Below are 23,807 nucleotides of genomic sequence, written 5' to 3'. Positions count from 1 at the left end.
TCCTCCCTCACAACAACCTTGTGAGGTTGGTTAGGCTGAGGTGTAGTGCCTGGACCAAGGTCACCCAAGGAGCTCCGTGGCCGAGTGGAGATTGAAACCCGCGTCTCCCAGGTCCTATTCCAAGACTCCAACCAGCACAGCGCACTGGCTCCCGAGGATGCGAGAGAACCGTCCTACCTTATCTCTCCATCTGCAGCCTTGCTACAAGCCATCTAGAACTTGCTATTTTAAATGGAAAATATTAAGTGTTTCCTCTCTGTATTCAAATCCCCCGTCCTCTCGCTACCGCTAACCATTCTAAGCATTCCATCATTTCCTACCTAGTTCTAGATTACAACAATAATATGAAAAAGCGCCTCCTTTAAAATAATTTCCCTAAAGCTCTTTCCAAGAAATGAAAAATTATATTTCCCCTTTCAGAGCAAAAGTTTGGCCGCAGCTGCGGCAAACCAAATACCCAAAGAAAAACGATCCAGTAATCCACGAGATCTTAATATCGACGGAGGATCGTATTCGGTTCTCTCACGCTCCTTTCCTGGTCTGCCCGTAGTAGGTGGGAGAGACAACTTCCCTTGACTTCTCCACCCACTGGCTCCCAGTCACCCCGACGCCTTGCATCAGAGGCAGAGGAAATCTCCATGGAACTCTCGGGGTCAGTTCACACGTGCACTCGCATCGCTGGGTAACTGGCAGCCGTGTGAATACGGGAAAGCATCGCGTCTGAGAGCAGGTGTACTACAATGACGTTGTCTCTCGATCTCCACTCGCGCATCTCATTGTTTACACAGTTATGTTATGGTTTTATTCTCCCCGAGAAACCATTTTTTGCATGCATTATAAGGAGGAAGCGAAAGTGGCCCTTAGGCAGTAGTGGAGAAATCCAAGATTTTAACGTTGCTGTGATTGGGCAGCTCTCGAACAAATGCGGAGTGCCGCGGTCCCGTTTATATCTCTGGGATTCGCACGTGCAAGTCTCCACTTCGCGCAGCAGTCCTTCAGCGGTGAGCATTCACGTGTGAACAAACCACCTCTAGTGAAATGAAGTAGGTCAACAGTACTTTCACGGGCCATTCTGTTACTTTGGCCTTGCGGTCCTAGAGACATTTAAAAGAGCAATCGTCATCCGTGTTTAAGCTCTCCAGCTACTTTAACTGGACTTACACTGCCATTGTGGAGAAGCCATTGAATTTGAGAACTCCTCGATGTTTAACGCATCAAGACACTAACAAAGAGTTAATCCTGGTCCTGGTAGACACTTTTGCAAGTCATTTCGTGATGGTTGCTGAACTAATTTATTTGCTGTACTAGTAGGAAAAGGATTTCTGACATCCGAGATGGTGCATCGCCAACAATAAGGAACGCGCTGAGATCTTCAGAGCTCACAGCTCTTGTGTTTTGCTCACTTTGTGGCTTTCATTCTCACGAAAGTCCTGAGGTTTGCTGAAAAGTGTTTGGGGCCATTATTAAGGCTTATTACAATGGTCTTAATTGGCACGCCCGCCTTCCCTCCCATCTCCGAAACCGTCTTATTTGAAATTAGGCCTCGCTGCATCGCTATAGTCTAAACTGCTTTTAAATTGAAAGCTCAATGAGATCACTTAGGCAGGCAACAGGATCTTTAAACACGCCTGCTAGCTAGTAGGATTTATGTCTGGATCTATGTTTTTAGTATTGCTTGGTTCTTTATCTGTTTGAGTCGCCTTGAGTTCCTTAGGGGGAAAGGTGGAGTATAAATATATAATAACATCATCACCAGGACTTCAGATGATGGCCCATCTAGTCTCGCATCCTGTTCTCACAGTAGCCAACCACGTGGCAATGGGAAGCCAGCATACGGAACTTGAGCGCAACAGCAGGCTGTGTGATTGCCATAGTGCCTCTCGGACAGTGGAGGCAAAACATAGCCATTTGGGCTAGCAGTATCCTCCATACATTGGTCTAATTTTATTTTAATTGGTATTCATTGGTATACCAATGTCCTAAATCTTCCAACATTCAGCTTCATTGGATACCTCTGAGTTCTAATAATATGTGAGAGGGAGGAAAACCTTTTTCTCTAAATATGTTTATTTGTGTTTATTTCTTGCAGAATTCCATGCACCTCTAATGCAAATAAATGTGCACGGGATCGCACCCCTCTTTCCTCCGAGTTCAGTGCTTGGCTTTTCCATGGCATTTTCCCTTTACTCGTGTAGCAAGGCAGTGTGGTGTAGTGCTTAGAGTCTCCCGGGGATCCCTTGTTTCAAATGCCCACGCAGCCAGGAGGTTCACTGGGTGCTCCTGGGCCAGTCGCCAACTCTCAGCTTGGGGATAAATGGGAGAGGTAGCATCATCGGAGACTGCAAATAAATGCTCCATCCGGCTCAGTAGTGTGGATGCTAACTGGGAGTGGCTCTCTGGGGTTTCAGATTTGGGGATGGCAGGACTTGAACCCGTGACCTTTTGCGCGCAAACAACGTGCGCTCTGTCACTCACCGCCTTGAGCTCCTTGGAGGAAATCAAAATGCTAGGAACCCCACAGTGTGCCAATGGATATGTCTCATCTCTGTAACTCGCTGATAGCAATATTGTATCCAAGATCTTTGAGACTTGAGCTAAACACTAACTGCAGGTGCTTATTGCAGATTTGAGTCTCGGAGTACTGGGGGCTGAAGGGAGAGAGTTCGCCTTTAATGAGGGCGGCGCGCTTGAACCCGATTCACACAGTTCGGTATATGGTTGCCCGGCCACGCAGGCTTCCGCAGGGGGTCACCCCCCCTCCTCCTGCAGCTGCTGCAACTTTCTATGGATTCTTCATCGAACCAGCCGAAGCATGACGTTATTCTCCGTCCCCGGCGAAGGATTTGTTTTGGAACATGATGCGCTGGCGCTGCTCAAGCGCAGAACAAATGAGGGGCTTGCGGAGAGTCAAGCGACCCCTTCCGCTCCTCCTTCTTGTCAATGGACCAGCTCCTCTCTCGAACTCATTTACCTGCTGAGGTCGATGAGACCGTGAGTTGTTGATGACGATAATAATAATAATAATAATAATAATAATAATAATAATAATAATAATAATAATAGCAAACCCAATTCTCCCCATGCCACTCCGTAGGCAGCCAAAGGAGCACCACGCACGCGCACGGGGGGGGGGGAGTCTCTGCAGGGTTGGTTTACACAAGTACTAACAAAATTTAGAGGAGGGGGGAAAGGGAGGGAGGGCCACGTTTTCTAGTATTTCAGGCGGCTTGTTAAAATGGGAAACTGGCGATTCCCTCCGCCTTCAGCTGGGCCAGCATCCAAAGTAGTGCTTTGTCGTGGGAATGCCCTTGAGCATGTACAGAGTGCCTCGCCGATTATCACCCTCCACATCGAGCCTGAGTGCTTCTGCAATGAAAGCATGGGACGAAGAGAGCGTCATTTCCCAATGAGCTTGAGCCCCGGAAGGTCTCTCTTTTTGGGGAGGTAGTCTTTAAGGTCCCCACCCGCTCCCGCTCCCGCTCCCGCCTGTGAAGTTCAGGCCACGGAGGGGCGGAGGGAGAGACAGGCCTCTCCCAGCGTGGCAAAAGAAGGGTACAATCGGGCATCGACATTTCCACCACTGTTTAGAAATAGCCAGCACTTTCCTTCCCATTAATCTTGAGTAAGGAAAGAGTTCAGACTGCACCTGTATAAACAATCCGGAGAAACGGAGAGGCGAAACCTACACATCTAACCTCCGGGATATGTGTGTGTGTGTTGATACGGCTCTTCCGCGGGTGCTCTTCAGGATCGGGCTTGTGGCACAGCCAGCCAGCCACCTGCTTGCGAGAAGAAGCCGAGACAGGGCTTAGGGGCCGGTGTCAGCGCAAGTTCAGTGCCTCCAAGTGCCAAGTTGGACGCCGGGTGCATTTCAGAGCTTCTTCCACCGATATTCTTGGCTTGGGAGAGAGTTGCCCGCGAAAAGAAAGGGAGGGCAGGCTCCGAATAAAGAACGGCATTTTCTAAGAGCAGGAATGGGGGTGGGAAGGGGAAACCTCCCTGAGACACCAGGATTGCAAAATCCAGCTAGAAAGCGGCTCCATCGTGGGAAGCGGTGGTGCCAGGAAGCGCAACGCCAGGGAGGTGGCGGCGGTGCCAACGCCAGTCTGGTGGGAAGGCGGATGGAACGAAAAGGTTGCAGATGCAGGAATTCGGGACCCAGATCCCCACCTGCTGCCGCCGTCAGGGGCGGAGGAACACCCACAGCCCCGGCCCCGCTGCGCCAGGGAACTTTCTTCGCCCGGCCGCAGGGGTGGGTCACGTTGCGAAGATCCTATTCATGTTTGCGCATTCAGAAATTAGGTCTCACGGGTTTGGGAGGGGAGTTGATCCAAAGGAAGTGTGTGGAAGATCGCAGCCTCGGACTTTAAGCGGGAGGCCGTGAGCGGCAGTTCACAAGGGGAGTGGGATTGCCTCTGTGCCCCGCGGGAAAAGAGCCCTGGGGCTGAACGATTCTGAGCCGAACACGTTTCGGAAGCATTTTTTAAAAATGCTGTTATAAATTTTCTCCTCCTGTTTTTAGTCTGCTGGTCGCCTTAAAAATGTGTGTTTATAGATTGGTTTTTCGTTTTAGCATATCACTTTTTAAACAATTGTATATAGCCACTTTGGTGCAGTTATGGAGACAAAGACGCACTGGAATAAATACAAAACAAGCATTTTATTCGCTGGATCATAACCTCTGAATGCTTGATGCCCTCCAGTAAATGATGGTTCCACTCCACTTATATGGACTGAAGGAGCTGCTGATTAATTTGAGAAAATAAAAAGTGCAGAGGATGAGTCAAGTTTACCTGACAGTCACACTCCTGTCCTTAAAACAAGTCCTAGATTGTGTGGGTGGATGGTTGTATTTACTCGCTGATGCAGCAGGAGCAACCTGCACACGTTCAGTGGAACCCATAATTTTATTATCCTCTGGCTTATTACAAGGCTGTGGGTCTTCACAGGGCTGAGCTTTGCCAAAGCATTCCTGGTGTGAACGGGCCTTATCTCCAAGTAACGTGAATGACAAGCAAAAGGCGATAATTGTTTGTGTCGCCGGAGCGTAAATTTCCAAATCGTTTGTAGCCATTTCCCATAACATCGCGATTCTATACGAATTGCTTAACAGTAAACGCATTTGTTTTCACTGGGATTCACTTCCAGGCAAAGGGCGATTTCTACATTTTCGTTTTCTACATTCCCTTTCTGCTACAGATAATGGCAAAAATCCTGTGGATTTCAGAGGAACTTGGCTGAACATGCATAGCTGAACATGCATAGATTCGTAGGCATCTGACACAAATAAAAGGAGGGCTACTGCCAAGGAAACTGCTCAGGCTTGGATGGCGTTATTTAATTTTTCAGCTCTAGAATAAGTCATTTAACCTCTTTATCCTTGCAACGCCTGGCTTCTGCCCTAACCTATAAACAAAAACGTGGGGGGTTGGTAACAAATAAGATAATCGAAAACTGCAGCAGGTACAAAATCGACCATATAATAATCCGTTTGCCTCAGTGTGCATTAGGTAGCAATTGTGAATGATCGGATCTTTTTTCTTTTTTTAAAAAATCGGCCTTTTAACTCTTAAGAGCTCAGTTCACAATATCCATGAAATTTGAAAAAAATATTTTTTCCGTCCTTAACCAGATCCTACTCATTATTATTTTTTTTTACTATATTATGAAACTTCGCCATTCAGCATAGGCTCGTTTGGGGCCACTATCTCGATTCTGAACACATTTCTCAGAAGTCTATTTTCACCTTGAGTAGCTGCGCAATTCTATCCATGTCTACTAAGGAGTCCCCTTCTTTTCACTTACTCTCAGGTACGTAGGGTTAGGGCTGCATCCCGCATTAGGATGCCAGTTAAAGGGAGTGAGACCATCAGCCTAAATCGAAGTAATTTGGCCTTCGAAAGCAATGCGCTCCAAGGCGTCCCGCAGGCATCAGGTTGGCGACCCCCTTGGGAAGCCATATACTGGTCTGGAAGGGGATTTGGCCTGATTCAGGCAGGGTTCCTCTTCTTATGGGCCCGTTCCATGCCAACTTCAGATCCCCTTTGCCTAGCGAGCAGCGCCACCCAACGCCACTCATCTCTCCTAGCGGCGCCCAGTGTAAGCAGCACCCAGGGCGCGCAAAAATAAAATAAAAACCCTTCCACAATCTGCAGGACTTTCCTTTGGCAGGATGCTGACTGTCCCTCGAGAGTCCCTTATTTGCTGATTTTTACTGGCTGGAAATCGCCCCCTCCCACCCCGACGGCAAGGGGAAGAGGAGGAGCAGCAGCAGCACCCCCTGCTCAGGCGGCCAAAGCCTCCGCGACCCAGACGGGCGCTGTTGAATGGAGCGCGCGCCGCCCTTAGAGCGCAGCGTCGCCCAGGCAGGCAGAACCTCCCAGGTCTAGAGGGGCGGGGGGTGACTCGGGCAGGAGTCTCCCCCGCGCGCCGCCACTCGGGCTACGCGAGCGCGAGGCCTCCCCCCGGTTGCCCCACGCAGATGGTACGCCCCGCTGGGGCGCGTATATATCTATCTATCCATATAGCCCTGTCAGGAGACGGTCCCCGGCAAGCCGTCGAGCAGTTTCTCTCGGGGGGTGGGAAGTGGAGCCTTGGTCGGCGGGCTCCCGCTCGCCGCTCTGCCTTCCTCCTCCTCCTTCCCGCCCCACTTCGGCGTGTGGGGCTGGGTCATGTCTACGGGCTCCCTGAGTGACGCCGAGGAGCTGCCGGAGATGGACCTGAGGGGGCTGCAGCTCGACTACCCGGGGCTGCCCCGCTCCAAGCGGCGTCCCCGAGGCGAGCCCTGCCCTTCGGCGGGAAACTCCTCCGCCGCGGAAGAGGAGGAGGAGGAGGAAGACGACGACGAGGAGGAAGACGCGGAGACGAGCTGTGGCGGCAAGAAGAAGCGAGCCAAGGGAGCGCCCGCGGCGGGAGAAAGCAACGGCGGCGGCGGCGGCGGCGGGAAGCGTCCTCCGGCGTCGGGCCGCGGCGGCCCGGTAGCGGCCGAGTGCAAGCAGACGCAGCGCAACGCGGCCAACGCGCGCGAGCGAGCCCGCATGCGCGTGCTGAGCAAGGCGTTCTCGCGCCTGAAGACCAGCCTGCCCTGGGTGCCCCCGGACACGAAGCTCTCCAAGCTGGACACACTGCGCCTCGCCTCCAGCTACATCGCCCATCTCCGGCAGCTGCTGCAAGAAGACCGCTACGAGAAGGGCTACGTGCACCCCGTCAACCTGGTAAGATCTACTCGCGGGAAGGCGCCCGCGGAGCAAAGCTGCTGTGTTGTTGTTGTTTAGTTGCTTAGTCCTGTCCGACTCTTTGTGACACATGGACCAGAGCACGCCAGGCACTCCTGTCTTCCACTGCCTCCCGCAACTTGGTCAAACTCATGCTGGTAGCTTCGAGAACACTGTCCAACCATCTCGTCCTCTGTCGTCCCCTTCTCCTTGTGCCCTCCATCTTTCCCAACATCAGGGTCTTCTCTTCTCATGAGGTGGCCAAAGTACTGGAGCCTCAGCTTCACGATCTGTCCTTCCAGTGAGCACTCAGGGCTGATTTCCTTCAGAATGGAGAGGTTTGATCTTCTTTTAGTCCATGGGACTCTCAAGAGTCTCCTCCAGCACCATAATTCAAAAGCATCAATTCTTTGGCAATCAGCCTTCTTTATGGTCCAGCTCTCACTTCCATACATCACTACTGGGCACGTTAAACCAAGGGTGCTTCTGAACACGTGGCCTTTTCTGTCGCCACAGAACCATACCAGGGCTCGCACATCTATGGTTCGGTGTCAAGAGTTTGCAGAGTAGGAAGTGGTGTGCAGATGGGCACCTCAGGCTTCTTGAATTTTAAACGCCGCACAGGGATCATGAACAAAAAGTCCCAGGAATTTACGCTATATGGGCAACCTATATGAACTTGATCCTGGCACCTGCCACTTTAGGAATTCTTGTTTGGCTTTTTCCTAGACACAGGTGATTAGTTAATATGATCCATATCTGCCTATTAAGATCTAATTTGTTTTTAAAAATCAGCCTCTTGTTTTGTCAGAGGAAGCAGCTAAAAATATCTGGTAGTTTACTCCTGTATACATTAGTGGCTAAGCAGCAACCCCCAGTCATTTTCTAAGGCAACAAATGGAACTTTTGAGACTCATTCATTCTCTCAGTATACACAAATTACTAGAAAGAATGTAATAGTTGTAATAATACACATCTGTGCTGCAGACATGGGAACTGTAGTAGCCTTAGAGTTGGAAGAGCTTTATCACCTGCTAACCATGTTGATAATGCACAGCAAAAGGCGACTCATGAGTTTTTGTGTAAGCTTGAGTGGATGAAAAAAACATCTCAGTGATTTTATTTAAATCTGAGGTGAGAAAATTGTGGTTCCCTGCCCTCCTCATCTCTGATAGTTGGCTGCGCTGGCTGGAGCTGATGCAGCTGGAATGCGCCACTGGCTGGAGGACCAGAGGTCCCCTATCCTTGATTATATCATATTCTGAGGGAGGCTTGAACTTCTGGCTCCTTTTCCATGTTGCCAGTAGGAGCTCTGTCTATGGATTCCCACCTGTGTGTGGAGAGTTCTCTTCCTGGGTTTTAAGCAGTTGTGGGTCTACTAGCACAGCAGTGGAGTGTATCTTTTGTGCTTGTCTCTGAAGCACAGTATTTTAAAGCTCTGAAATGCTAACCTGTTCATTGTGCACCTAGAAAAACACAATTGCTTTGTTGGATGAGATGATGAGAGTCCCATGGACTGCAAGAAGATCAAACCTATCCATTCTTAAGGAATCAGCCCTGAGTGCTCACTGGAAGGACAGATCGTGAAGCTGAGGCTTTCTCTTTCCAGCAGTGGCCAATATTGGTCAGAAGTGGAGCATGGAAGTGATGGCTGTCCTTTAATGTGTCCCAGAATAAGTACACCTGTTGCTAGCTTAATTTATAATATAACCTCCATATTCTTTTGGTAATAGATTCACTAAGTTATGTATTGGGTGAGGAATTATTTTTGCCTGTCCTGACTCTACTGTTGATTTTTGTTGGATGGTTCTAATTTGAGAGAGGGGCTTCTTGCTCTTTTTTCTTCATGCAGTTCCTAACTTTTAAAACCTCTAACATGGTCACTGGTTTCTAAAGTACACAACCTAAATCTCCTCGGGTTTTCTACTCACAGGGAAGATGCTCCAACCCCAAGTATGCATGGTGAACTTCTAAGTATACATGGTTAGGATTAATTCCTCAGGTCCAAGAATACTGAAACAAAATACTTGATTTTATGATGTAGATCTGTTTCTGGCAGAATATTATTCATATGCAGATTTTACTCATGAAAGCTCTTATGATTTCTTAAGCTGTCTGACACACTTAAAATATAGATCTGTGTAAAAAACTGCATCAAAGCTTAAGTTGCACTTAGTACATTCATAACTTGCCCCTCCTCTAAGGAATTCTGTCAAGTTCTAGCTTCACAGTGAGCATGTGAACTAGATCAGGCCAAAAACATCTTGTTCTTCAAGGCCATACAATGAGCTTAATAGCCACATGGGGATTTGAATTTGAGCTTCATATATCTAGACCCATTCACTTGAGCCACTTCTCTGTTTTAAAGTTGTAGTCATTTGCAACAAAGCTAATGTGTGAACAAGCTGCATCAGTCTTATACACCTCCATAAATGAATGCTTTTAAAAATCAATGAAAAAAATCCTACTGAACTTCAATGTAATATTATATTGAATATATATTTTGCCAATGTGTGTCAGTTCTACAGAAAATAAGGACAGGGGAGAGTGTTTAAATTAAAAACTAGGTTCTTTCTGTTCTCTGAATGGGGGTAAAGTAGAAATTGGTAGCAGGCTTCAGCCCCCCCCCCCAAGTTGCTGTCATGAGTGGTCAGTGACAATGTAAGTACCAGATTTCAAGGCTCTGCTTTCACAAAAAGAGAAATTGTTAAGTCAAAATACCAATAATACGCAGCAGAAGTTTGCCTAATCACCTTGAAGCATCAGATAAGTTTGTAAAGAGAATCTTGCATTTTGCTTGGCCAACAGACCAAAACAAACTGAGGCAAAGGATCTTGCATTCTGCTGGACCAACATACTCTTCTGGGTTGCCTTGCCTTGCGTTATTTTGGAATAAAGCAGAGGAGAGTTATGCATACAAAACCAGATTGAGGTTCATTAGTGTTTGCCAAGGGGTATAGGCTGCAGTTAACAGCGTAAAGTGAGAAAAGTTTTAAGCCTTCAGCACTTTTTCTCCAAGCAGAATTAGACACCTTAAAGAGAAAGTTTATGCGATTCAAGGTGTGCTGCGTGACTTTTAAACACCCTTTCAAGAAAATGCTTTTGAGTTTTTTCTTGAAATGGGGACTGGAACAGAAATAGCAGTAGGATTTTTGTTGTTTGCATATTTTTGCCTTTCTGTCTAACATTGAATACTGCTTTAATTTCAGACCTGGCCATTTGTGGTTTCAGGAAGACCAGAAAGTGATACCAAAGAGGTTTCAACAACCAACAGATTATGTGGAACTACAGCTTAGTTAAAGTAAGCAATACTCTTGCTGGATATGCTTCCAAAACATCCTGACTTGTATGGACCAAAACAAACTGATGCAAAGAAATCAAGTCTGCTCAGTGTTTAAGCCCTCTCCTTGTTCATTTCGAAGGGAAAATGCACTTAAAAATATAATGAAGAAGGAAAGAGGGAATTTGCTGAATTTTCTGCTTCAGCAAAACTGGCGGGTTTGGAAAAGCATTTTTCTGCATCATTACCTGAAGAAACTGTTCCAAAGCCTTTTTCACTAACTGAAGATATACAGGAGGACAACTCCACTAGCATTAACAGCATGGACCAAAAATATAGATTGTACAAGCTAATCCCAAACAGTGTTATTTGTATGCCAAAAGGAAAGTGGTATTCTAGACTAGTGTGCAAAACTCAAAATTTATAATATATTTGATCTTATGTTCTTGGCAGCTATGCAATAGTAAGACTACTTCTATCATTTTAGCCATGTTAAGAAACAAAAAAACCGTAAGATGAAAAGGTAGCAAGAATCCAGCTGCTCCTTTACAGCCTGCTCCACAAATGCAGTTAATCAAGTGAATTTAAGCCGAACCATATCCATTCTCAATGAAGTTGTTGGGGCTAAATTTTCTTCTATGCAAGTATGAGGTCTTAAGTAGATCATGGATCAAAGTCGTTGGTAAATTCTTGTTGGACGAGGGCTAGTGATCATATTTTTGTGCGGATTACTTTCAGTGGGATGCATTCAGCAAAGATGTGTGAAGTTCCCTTAACCTGAAACAGGAAGCCTGTTCACTTCAGACTGGGGAAGAAGTGCTATGCAAGAAGGTGGTACTTTTATAATGGTTTAGGAGATTTGGAAGGGACGTGGGTGGTGCTGTGGTCTAAACCACAGAGCCTAGGGCTTGCCGATCAGAAGGTTGACGGTTCGAATCCCTGCGACGGGGTGAGCTCCCATTGTTCGGTCCCAGCTCCTGCCCACTTAGCAGTTCAAAAGCATGTCAAGTGCAAGTAGATAAATAGGTGCCACTCCGGCGGGAAGGTAAACGGCGTTTCCGTGCACTGCTCTGGTTCACCAGAAGCGGCTTCGTCATGCTGGCCACATGACCCGGAAGCTGTCTGTGGACAAACACCGGCTCCCTTGGCCTATAGAGCGAGATGAGCGTGCAACCCCAGAGTCGTCTGTGACTGGACCTAATGGTCAGGGGTACCTTAACCTTTACCTAGGAGATTTGGAACTTCCAAACCTGCTGTGTTTCCCCCACTTCTCTCAAGCTTCAGGTACCAATCTTTCTGGAGTTCCTTTTGCGAATGATGTAGTAACCAGTATTTCAAATGTAAATAACTCTATTTTTATACATGATATTAAAAGCTTTGTTGCAAGGATACTATGAATACTTAGTCATGGTTTGAGGGGGGGAACCCCAATTGCTGAAAAATCCAGAAATATTCATAGAATTGGACTTAATGGCTGCAATCTGCAGTGGAGCAAACTGATTAACAGAGTGTGTCGGAGCATTCATTGACCTTGCCTGGAATGGGAAGTTGTGTGTGTGTGTGCATGTACATGAAAAGGAAAGGGGTGTCACTTCATCGTGACAAGATAGTTGGCAGTATTGTTTAAAATTCAGGTAAGTAATTTTTCTTGGAGGTGGAGAAACATTGAAGTGGAAATAATTGATCTTTGCCACTGTGGACATCAGTGATGTCCTCTTTTGCAGTTATTCATTTGCACTGGGAAAGATTCTTGAGCTTCCCCAGTTGGAAACAACTTATTCCTCTTCCAGATCATAGATCCTGAAATGCTTTGTTTTCAAAGCATTTCTTGTGGCTTGCCTCACAGCAATAATTGGAACTGGTGATTACAGTGACATTTTGAAGATGCTTTATCCCTATAGCTCAGTTGCTGGACAGCAAAAATGACTGCTTCCCCCAATAACATTGCTGAAAAAACTTTTTTGTGCACAGATATCTCTGGTTCAACTCACTGAACTTCATTTCACCTCTGGATAGCATTCTTTATGGACAATTGTTTTTACAACACGTTGATCTGGTATTCACTAAACAAGAGAAGGCTGAAATCAATGAATTGTATAGTAGAAATTATAATCCATTGCATAGATTTACCTTCGAGTTTAGGTTATGTGATAAAAGAACATGAAATGGTGACTTCTGCTGTACTTGGATAATTTCTGTTGAAGAAAGGTGTGCAATACAACATTTCCTTATTCACATAACTCTTGTCTACTTTTCCCTTCTGCAGAGAAAAATCAAATCACTAAATCAAATGCTTTCATTTAACATAATAAACATTGGGCTCACTTTTATTTGCAGCCATGGTGAACGAGAGAGAGAGAGGAGGAGGAGGTTCAACTATTTCTATTAGGTGCTGTGTGAAAAGCTTATTTCTTGGCCTGGGCTATTCTCTGGAACTGAGCCCAGCTGCAATTGGGCAACAACTCTTAGAGATTGGAGAAACAAGAGAAAGAATAAAACAGTTTAAATAACTTATACTGGAATGAATGTGAAGCAGTTAAATGGGGATGTGAGATGGGGGCACATTATGGTTTGGTTCTTAACTAGGCTTCATCGAATGGAAAGTCTCCTCCTGCTCATGAATGCAACTGAGATCATCAGCTGGCAGAAGCACCACGACAATCCCCCCTCATTTTCCTTGAGCTGTCTTTCAGGTTGCTCCAGAGGGAAGGGTTTTTGTTTTGTTTTTTTACTAGCGTTCTTTCTCCCTTCCAGTAGCAGGAATTTCCCAGGAGTTGAACTCTGCTCAGAGACTACTTTGGCCACTAGGACCAAACTGAGGGTCCTTGCCATTTTTTTGCATGAAATAGCATGGTTCTATATTTTTCATTTTTTGCAAAAACAACAACAACTATACTGCAAACATTAAGAGCAATGAAAAACATAAAAACAACAATAAAATTGCATTCATAAAAAGTATAATACACATGACAAATCAAAACATTGTACGGACAGCTAGATCACCTCTTTGGTGATCTAGTGTGAACAGACGAGTCTGTGTGAACAGATGAGTTTTAAGCAGGTGTCTAAATAACAGGACTGCAGGTGCTTGCCTGATGCTCATTGGACGTGCATCCCAAAGGGAGATTACTGCCACATAAAGGCCCTGGTCTTAGTGGACATAACATGAACCTTGGAATGTTCATCCATATGGATGTTGCTTGTTCTTGTTTAAATGGTTCTTGGGGGGGTGCATTATTGAATTTTCTGCTTTATATCATTTGCCATACTGGCTGAGGCTGACAGGAATTATGGCCCAAGACTTTTGGAAGACACCAGGTTGGGAAAGGCTGCTGTATGAAATCCTGCCTTGAAACACACACACACAAGCTTGCAGCTTGCTTTGCAGGGCAGATGGCTATGTAAAGATAATGGATCTGTGATTAACTGGAATGCATATGCCCATTCATTACCACAACACACCTGTTATTTCTCCTAGTGGGTAATTTGGGAATAACATGCCCTGTGTATGACCGAAGAAACAGCTTCAGGTAAAATGCATAAAAGTCTTACATCACCTTATATGTCACTGTAAAACAGCCCAATTCTTAGCTTCTGCAATAATCTTATGAACACAGCAGTAGATGATCTTGCACATGGCCCTGTTTCAAACATGGTTAAGTTTCTCCTAGACAGTGTAGTCCTATGCATATTTTACACAAATGTAAGTTCCAGTGTGTCTGTGGTGCTTTATTGGACTTAAGTTTGGAATTTGAAAATCTTAAACTCAGGGTCATGGGTTCGAGACAAACATTGGCCAAAAATATTCCTGCATTGCAGGGGGTTGGACTAGATGACCCTCGTGGTCCCTTCCGACTCTACAGTTGTATGATTCTATACTCTAAACTAGTGATGGATGAATTTGTAACTTGATCACCAGCTTACAAGTCGAACGGTATAAACTCAGACAAAAGTTCTCTTGTTGGAAGAAGCTCAAACGATCTTCAAATGTTTGCACATGCATGTTGCCAACGTGCATTTTGGGAATGTAGTGTGTTATGTGTTCTTTTCCACCTTCATGCATCATAACATCATGCCTGATGAAGCATCCTGTTTCCACGTTCTTTGTTTACAACTGCAGATTGGTGCAGAGTAGAAGAAGATCAAGTTGTGTTAGTGACAAAAATGCCCGTAACTAAAGAGTTGTGGTAAAATTGTTCTGCACGTACATGGCAAATGGGACTTTTCATTTCCTTCAGAATGTGTAAAAGGTTGCAGAAACAAAACAACTGAGCAGGTACAAAATGGTGGAGTTGGGCTACTTAGTCATGTCAGTCATACAGGATATAAAATGAACTTGTAAGCAACCAGTTTCAATTATGAAACGATTATAAGATGTTGGATTGAAATCTGAGTTTTTAATACATTTGTGAATTATGAACCTACTAACATTCATTTACGGACCTACTAATTTTGAGATAGAGTGGTGTCATTGCCCTGAAATCATTTATATCTTCAAAAACATTGCACTTCAGTGCATTTGCTCTATCTATTTTTTTCTTACTGGATTAGTATGTTAGAAATCTTAGTCTTCTTTGTATGATCTTATCCTCTAATTACAGTGAGAAAGGACCATAAATGAGTGTTATAAATGAGCATGTTATAAATGCTCATTTGTTATAAATGAGCATGTTATAAATGAGTGTTATAAATGAGCATGTTATAAATTGCATGTTCATAATTCATTTAAAGTTTACTGGTTCCTAGAACTCACGCCTGGTGGTGCCTTCTGTTCTGAATATTTTTTTGCTGGTCACCTATGCATAAAGTAACTAAACCTAAAACCAAGGGCATCTTCTGCTATGGCACACAATTAAAATCCCCACCATTGATGGAATCTGTTGTATTCTTGGCGCCACCTTGTGGCTGAAGAAAATTGCTGTGGATGCTGCTGATATATTTATTGACTGCCCTGCAATAATCACAAACAACAAATCAGTTGATTGATTTATTTACAACTCACATTTCCATAAAGGTATATCGAGGTAACATAAAACATCTAAGAATAAAATTGGCAAAAGTCTTCCATAACCTCTGCTGTGCTGCTGAACCCCTAGTGGTAGGGAGATTCACAGGGCAATGCCTGCAACATTAAAGGCTCTGTCCAGTGCTTTTTGTATATATATAGAAAAAGGTGCCATCACTCACCATGAGTTTGTTATACTAAGTGCCAGACTTTCCTGGTTAGGAAGGCCCAAACAGAGATTTCATTTCCTTAGGGTCTTGCGAAAGAACAATGTTAAACAGCAACTGATGATTTCCTTCTATCGGTCCACGATAGAAACTGCATTACGGTGTGGTACGCTGGTTTGACAGCCATGGACAGAAAGTCCCTACAGAGGGTGGTGAAGACAGCACACGATATCATGGGCTGTCCCCTGAGTCTGCTAGATATCATCACAGGAGACGGTTGCCTCAGAAGAGCAAGGAACATTCTCAGGGATGACTCACACCCTGGCCAGCACCTTTTCAATCTCCTGCCCTCGGGCAGGAGATATAGAAACATCATAAGCCGCACCAGCAGGTTAAAGAACAGTTTCTACCTGTGGACTGTGAGGCTGCTGAATGGAAGACAGCAACATTGCAGCTGACGTTCGGGGTTGGTGGTCGAAGGACAGCACACAGAGTGTAACAAGGACTGAGAGATTGGGGGGGTCGTTTAATCTCACTGTAAACAAGTGGTACAGTGACAATAAAGTCTTTCTATTTCTATTTTAACATTTGAGGGAAAAAGGTACCCCCAGAAAAAAGCACTGGCTCTGTCCCTAGGGAAGGCTAAGCAAACCTCAAGGACACAGGGAATCACCAGAAGTGCCCTGTCAAATGTTCTTATTGATACAGATGGTCTGTAAATGATGAGCTGGTCTTTAAAGTTGTTGTTGTTGATGTTGTTATACCCACCTTCTTCCCTTCCAGGGACTCAAGGTAGCTTAAGATAAAACAAGAGCAGCTAAAACCAGGAAAACATCTTTTAAAAACAATTAAACATTAATAGAATTAAAACGTAAATACCCGCACACCTATATACGACCTATTAAAAACATACAGATAATTACAATGAAAACAACACCACACCAGTCCTTTCATTCAAAGCAGTCGGTTCCTGAAAGCCTGTTGGAACAAGAAAGTCTACACCTTTTGGCAGAAAGACATGGAAGGAGCCAGTCCAGCTTCTCTTGGGAGGCAGTTTCTAAAGTCTGGGAGCAGCCACCTGTGTCCCCACCAAGTTTGCCTGTGTGGGTGGCAGCACTGAGGGAAGGTCATCCCTCAAAGATCTCAGAACCCGGGGAAGATTCCTATGAGAGAATACAGAATTTCAGATACTTTCGGCACAGGTTGTTTAGGGCTTTGCAAATTAACCACAAGGACCTTGAACCTGGTCCGATAGCAAGTTGGCAACCTGTGCAGCCCTGTTGGGGTGGAGTAACACATGTCCAGTCATCTGCCCCTGACATCTAGGCCACCATTGCATTCAGGCACCAGGCCAGGGGGTTTCACAGCCTCTGTGGAGAAACAGAGTTGGGTATCGCCAGCATACTGTTCTACATTTGTACTTCTAGTACATCATCCACAAAGGCACTTTTGATGGTATTTCAGTTTATATCCAGTCTATTTGTTCTTCAGTTCTTGCTTTGTGAGACCATGCTCCACTGTGATTGAATGTGGTATGAGTTGGATGTTATAAAGAATTGATGTGGTTATGGTAAATAAGGCCATGAACAATGACTTAAACACATTAAAATTGAAAAAATAATAATGAATGAACTCGTACAGTTTTAGCCCAAATTAAAAATAAATATATCAAAGCACAAGGAGTCCTGTAATCACAGTGACATATCTTTCATGTGAAGCCCAAATTCCAGCCTCTGTAATTTCTGTTGTAGTTATTATTATTTTGACCTGTGGCATCTTGTTCCGTGTATTGCCGTACTTTTATTTTGAGGGTTTTAATATGTGCACCACCTTTTAAAAAATAAATCTTTAATATGCACATCACCTTTGGTGAAGAGGCGGTTTTGAATTTTATTTTTTAAAAATTAACACTATTGATTATTATTTATTAAATGTACATCTCACCCTTTCTCCCAAAGGAGCCAAGGATGGCAAACAAGGAGTGATAATAAAAACATCTTAAAAACAATTCCAATACAGATGCAGATGGGGAAAGATCCCAGAAGGTTTGTTAGAAGATGAAAGCCAGTAGTAGGCACTGAGAAGACAACAGAGATGGCTAATAGTCAAGGGGAGGGAATTCCAAAAGGTAGGTACCAGAACACTAAAGGACAGAATCCCTCCTCATACAGAACAGACCTTTGGATAAGATGGTATCCGCAGGTCCTCACCTGCAGAGGCGAGACAATCTTTCAGGTATCCTGGTTGCAAGCTGTACAGGGCTTTATACACCAAAAGCAACACCTTGAACTTGGCCTAATGGCTGATGAGAAGTTGCAAAGCAGGTAGAAATACTGACAATGTGACTCAAGCCTGCCCTCTAGTGCGTAAAAGTCATATACCACAGCAGTGTTTAAGAACTGATCTGTGTGACTTAAATTTCAGGTTTTCTCTCCCCGCATCCCTGCCATCTAGCACCATCTTAATTGCTTGCCTCAGTTAATAACACAGTGCTGCACTCAGGTAGGTAGCCGTGTTGGTCTGACGCAGTAGAAATATATATTAAAAAAAATTAAAAATTGTCCAGTAGCACCTTAGAGACCAATTAAGTTTGTTCTTGGTATGAGCTTTTGTGTGCATGTCCATGTATCTGAAGAAGTGTGCATGCATACCAAGAACAAACTTAGTTGGTCTCTAAGGTGCTACTGGACATTTATTTATTTATTTATTTATTTATTTATTTATTTATTTATTTATTTTTCTACAGTGCTGCACCTTTAAGAAACTGAGAAGGTTTGTTTTTTATAATTTACCTTTATAATAAAAAACCTTGCAATTATTTTTTTTAAAACTCAAACTCAATAGAAAGGGAAGAAGAACAGACACACTTTGTGCAATCCTACCATCGTTTAGTAACCTTTCCAACTCTTTGTGGCTCAATTCCATCAAAATGAATTGGGCTTGTGAATCACAACCAAAATGTGGAAGTGAAACCTCTTGGAGCTGTAGCTCTGAAAGGTTTTGAACTTGGCTCCCCTATTGCTTTTATTTGCTTAAAATTCAATCAATCAATCAATCAATCAATCAATCACTCAATCTTTATTACTGTCCAGAGACCCAACAAATCATTACAAATCAATACACAATTCATACAGCCTACCTCCAGGTTAAACAAGCATTTTATTTAGAATATAGGGCTCATTTATTCTTGCAACCACCGATAAAAACTTTGCCACTGCTAACGTTCTAGCATTTGTCCGGTCTTCCAGTAGGAACCTGACATAGTGAGCCTCTGATTTTCCTGGGAAAGGTACCAGCAAGGGTAGTATCAGTTCAGCCCTGGCCTGCTCATATTTTGCACAATGCAACAAAATATGTTTTATGGAATTGATGTCTTGAGCACACGAGCAAAGTCTGTCCTGGTAGGGAACTCCTCTCAAACTGCCATCCAACACTGCAGAGGGAAAGACATTTAGTCTGGCTTTGGTGAAAAGTCTTTGGTAGTTTGGTACTGTCAGGTTTTTAGTGTAAGATGTTAACTTAAAGACATACCCATATTGAACTCCTACTGCCAGCGGACTACAGACTGCGTGTGATCGAGATCGCAAGTCACTGTGCGCATTATCCCACATTTAATTATTATTAAATCTTTGCTTTAAAATCTTTTGGGTGCTTTCATAACCCAGGTAATACAGTTGGGGGGGAGACAGACCAATAGAGGTGGCTTTTTTAGCCATGGTTTTCTGCCATTTGCTGACAAATTCCTCATTGGTCAGGTGTTGGTACAAACCCTTCCCTAGATTAAACACTGAAATCCTGAGCCAATGTTTTAGGGCAGCCCACCACGCTTTAGTTGAAATTGGGCATTCACCAGCTTCTAACAGAAGTACGGAGTTGGGGACGCAGTTAGGTACCTGCAGCAGAGATCGTAGAAATTTTGCCTGAAAGCCATCTAGCTTTGGCAGGTCCCCATTATACCAGACATTTGCTGCATACAGGAGTTGGGAAATGGGCTTTGCATTGAAAATCCTTAAGGCTGCTGGAACATATTTGCCGCCCTTTGTGAAGAAGAATCTGAGTATGGCTAGCTTTGTAATCTCCGCCTTTTGAAGGGAGGTTTGCCAATGGTGCTTCGAAGATCCTGTATGCTGGAATGTGAGCCCTAGATAACTGAAGTATTTTATCTGTTCAAGGTTATGGGCATCCAGCACCCATTTTGACCGGGAGAATCTTCTTTCGAAGACTAAAATTTTAGATTTTTCATAATTAATGGATAAACCATTTCCAGAACAGTAATCAGAAAATTTCCTCAACAGATAATTCAAACCCGGTCTGGAAGGTGAGATGATGGCCGCGTCAACAGCATATAACAACAAAGGGGTCCTTCTCATTCCTTTTTTTGGAATGTGTCCATCCATTAAGTTCTCTTCGAGGTCATTTAAGAATAGACAAAACAATGTGGGGGCCAAAATACAACCCTGTCTCACCCCCCTAGTCATCTCGATGCTGTTCGATAGCTGTCCCTGTCAACCGCATCGGACCTGCAGTTTGGTTCCATTGTACAGGGCTTTTATGAGAAAGAGAAGTCATTTGTCCTGCAAAATCAGACTTAATTTGGACCGTAGCTGGGATCTGGGGATGGAGTTAAACGCTGATTTCAGATCCATGAAGGCCACGAAGAGTTTACCCTGTAGAGGCCTGGTATACTTCTCGGGTAGGAAGGACAGCATTAGACAGTGGTCTGTTGTTGAATGGTTCTCACAAAAAGCTGCCTGGGCTTCAGATAGTATATTGTGTTCATTTAGAAAAGTTGTCAGTTTGCTACTGAGGAAACAGGCATACAGCTTCCCAATTATTGAGAGCAGGCTAATTGGCCTATAATTGGAAGGTACATTTGGGTGGCCTCTCTTAAAGATTGGAACTACTATAGCATGTTTCCAGCTATATGGTACATTACCTGAGTTATTCACTACCGTAATAAGTGCTGCGAGAAGCGGAGCCCACCAGTGCTGGTTTGATGTAATCAACTCTGCTGGGATAAAATCTTTGCCTAGAGCCTTTCCACTCTTCAGATTCCCAATTAATGTATGGACTTCCTCCACAGTAACCGGCCTCCAATTAGGGAGCAGTGACAATTCTGCCCTGTCATCATCCTGTAAGCTGGAAGGGAGGTTTGGATTTTCCATAAATATATTTCTGAAGTGGTTCTCCCAAACCTGAGCTGGAATGGCACAGCTGGGGGCTGAAGAACTATTTTTCATTGAGTTGGAGACCAGTTGCCAAAAGAGTTTAGTTTCATTGTTTAGTGAGGCATTCAATAGCAGGGACCAGGAATTTTGTTCGGACTGCCTTTTTTTTGAGGCCAAAAGGGCTTTATACTCTTTTTTGATTTTGAAATAAGATGGAGGTAAGTAGTTTAATCCAGCGTTTCTATAGGCCAAATAAGCATTCCTTAAGGCTTCCTTCTTTGTGCGGCACTCTTGGTCAAACCAACCGCGCCCTTTAGCAGTGCGTGGCTTGCCGGCTGAGTTTATGGTGACAGAGACCACATCCTGCAAGGACTCAATGAGATTTTCGTAAGCCGTCAGGGAGGAGTCTATTGATAAATTGTTTATTATAATTGATCTTAGCTTAATTGCAGTTTGTGAATTCAATCTATTCTCAACTGCAATTGCACTGCTTAAAATTATATCTTATTTTATGCACATCACTTAGTGATAACGGGCCATAAAGAATCAATCACTCCTCCTCCCAAATTCAGTTTGGATTTGTGAGGATTCCCTACGAGGAGCCATTCAATCAACTTGAAGCAGTCTTGGCTGGTGAGGGGGTGGAGATAGCACCTTTTTCAGGATCCTCGCCTTCCATTAGGCTTTGTCTTCTTCCTCTGGGAAATAGTTTGGGAACCACTGTCTTAACAGGGTACTTTGTTAAAAATAAAAGGTATACAGGAAGCTTTGGGGAGGGATGCTGACTGAGGGTGAGGAGGGGGGAAATTCATTGGCTTGTATTTAAAGGCAAACTTACCCGATTTGCTGTTTCTGAAACAATGTCGAAATTCACGCTTCTCCAAAATGCATATGGTAGGGTAAAGTGTGCCTATAATTGCATATATTAAGGGAAAATAACATACAAAACTGCATTATATTAGGGAACATTGCTTTCCGAAAACATGTATATTATGCAAAATTAAACCAGGTCCTCTGCGTATTTTTATGGGAGTCAAGCCCCACTGATTTTAATACTCCACATAAACAAGCGTAAGATTGTCATCTTAGAGGCTGAGTCATTTGCACACATTCTGCAGTGGAATGAGTTTGCACTCAAGGTGATGTAGAACCGATATTGCTAGTTTTTGTGCTAAGGAGGAAAAAATATGACTACTAAATCAGGATCTGATTGTGGCTTTTAGTCCAGCTGATTTCTAATGGACGTATCCCATCGTGCCGATTGAACAGAAAGTGCACATTACATTTCCACACATCACTCCCCAAAGGGCTGTAGCATCAATCAGTTGCTTGGGAAGGCCAGGGTTGCACTGAACCCCCCACTCTCTCCCTGAACACCTTGGGAGTGATTACAGCTTTTTTTCTTTTTTAAGGGCTCTGTATCTGCAGATCTGGATTAAGGCGAGGGAACATGTGCACGGCACATGTTCAGGCAAGCAGTTCTTCATCTGGCCGGTGATATGAGTGCGGATGCTCCAAAGAAGCAAATGAGTTAACGTCTGCCCATCATGTTTCAGCCACACAACTCTTTCCAAGTCACATTTTCTGCTTGTAAGCAACGTCTCTTTCCTCCTATCTGCAGCTCAGATATAAAACTGAGTAACAGGGGCATTAAGTCATACCTCTGCTAAAGCAGGTAATGCACGCTTCGCCGTGTAGAGTTTTGGCAAGGAGATTCAGGGCAACTGTTCAAGTCAAACAAGTCATTTCCTGCTGCACTTGAGCAGCCTGTAAACACTTCAGCCAGATCTTTTCTAGTCAACTTCTCCACTGCCTGGCATTGGGGAAAAAAAGTCTGATTGCAATAAGCAGAGCTGTTGAAGGGAGTCCTTGACCACAGAGAAAACCTATTAGCTAAGTTGTGTTTGTCAAGAGTAAAGGGACAGACATTCACATTGTGAACCACTGTATCCTTTTGCGAGATCAAGTCATCTCCTTCACGAGTGGTTAGTTTTGGAGGGGTCACATTGAACAAAGCTCAGCACAGAGTTGAACAAATCTTAGTGTTATTGTTCCTTACTAGTGTCAACTCTAGGTTTTGGAGGGCCCATGGGTGAGGCACTCTTCATGGTCCCCTCCCTCAGTGATTTTACGTCCTTTATGCCAAACAACAACAACCACCACCCAGGGGGTTCTTGCCAGTTGGTGCTCAGCAGATGCCCAACCAGGCTGACCCTTGACACTGGGCCTGTTCCTTACACACATGGAACAAGATTTGAACCCAGGTCTTTCAATCCTGGTCCAACACTCTAACCACTACACAACATTATGAGATCATAATGAGATCTATTTTATAATTATATTTTCATGTGCTTTGAAAGAAACAAGCCTGGATACGGTACATCCTGGGTCTATTTTGCAATCAGCAACTTTGGATTTTCAGTTACACCACTGAAAAAGATGACCTCGTTGAAAACTGCATCAAATTGTTTGACGCAGCTATGTTGAGTATTGTTAATAGGGTATGAAACATTTGTCTTCTACCTTTTGTTTTCATTGTATGATACTGGGTTATTTGAGACTACCGTATCCTGTATATATCCAGTATACTACTGTGACCCCCAGGTTGTGCAGAGATCTGAAACCCACACCACAGTAACTTGGAGCAGGGCTTTTAGTATGGCTGCCTTGACCTGTGGAATATCATCCCTGTTGAGATTCAACAGGTTCCCACTATCTGTGCTTTCCAGAAACAACTGAATACATTTTTGTTACAACAAACGTTCCTACTGAATGGCTATGTCTCTTCCATGGCTGTCTCCTATTATTATTTTTCAGTTTATTTACTGTTATTTTCTGTGCTGTTTTTCTTATAACTTGTGCATTGTCTTGAGGCATGCACATGGAAGGCAATTCATAAATATTAATCTTAATTATAAGCTGATTCATATTTCAGTTTGATATCAGAAAAGTACCTTCTGTATTTACCTGTTT

At 44.1% G+C, this 23,807-nt stretch overlaps 1 protein-coding gene across 3 annotated transcripts; it reads left to right on the top strand.

Annotated features, from left to right (window-relative positions):
• Positions 1-6,327: 6,327 nt before the first annotated feature.
• Positions 6,328-13,008, top strand: MSC (musculin). 3 transcript variants are annotated; one of them, XM_083623459.1, is made up of 3 exons: positions 6,328-7,214; positions 10,424-10,515; positions 12,832-13,008. In XM_083623459.1, exons 1-2 carry the CDS (start codon positions 6,672-6,674, stop codon positions 10,508-10,510), a joined length of 630 nt encoding a protein of 209 aa, XP_083479585.1. In that variant the 5' UTR covers positions 6,328-6,671; the 3' UTR covers positions 10,511-10,515; positions 12,832-13,008. The 3 variants fall into 3 exon arrangements, with proteins under 3 accessions (XP_083479585.1, XP_083479584.1, XP_083479583.1); XM_083623458.1 differs by lacking the exon at positions 12,832-13,008 and adding an exon at positions 11,233-11,455; XM_083623457.1 differs by lacking the exon at positions 12,832-13,008 and having other exon boundaries at positions 6,329-7,214; positions 10,424-10,847.
• Positions 13,009-23,807: the final 10,799 nt, after the last annotated feature.

This window comes from Podarcis filfolensis, assembly GCF_964270895.1.
Source record: "Podarcis filfolensis genome assembly, chromosome: 7".
In the NCBI taxonomy this organism is placed as follows: domain Eukaryota; kingdom Metazoa; phylum Chordata; class Lepidosauria; order Squamata; family Lacertidae; genus Podarcis; species Podarcis filfolensis.
This window is presented reverse-complemented; position numbering and strand designations above follow the sequence as displayed.

Coding starts and splice junctions, on each gene's coding strand:
- MSC (XM_083623459.1), top strand. CDS start 6,672: ATGTCTACGGGCTCCCTGAGTGACGCCGAGGAGCTGCCGGAGATGGAC. Junction 7,215..10,423: donor ACGTGCACCCCGTCAACCTG/GTAAGATCTACT, acceptor CTTTAATTTCAG/ACCTGGCCATTTGTGGTTTC.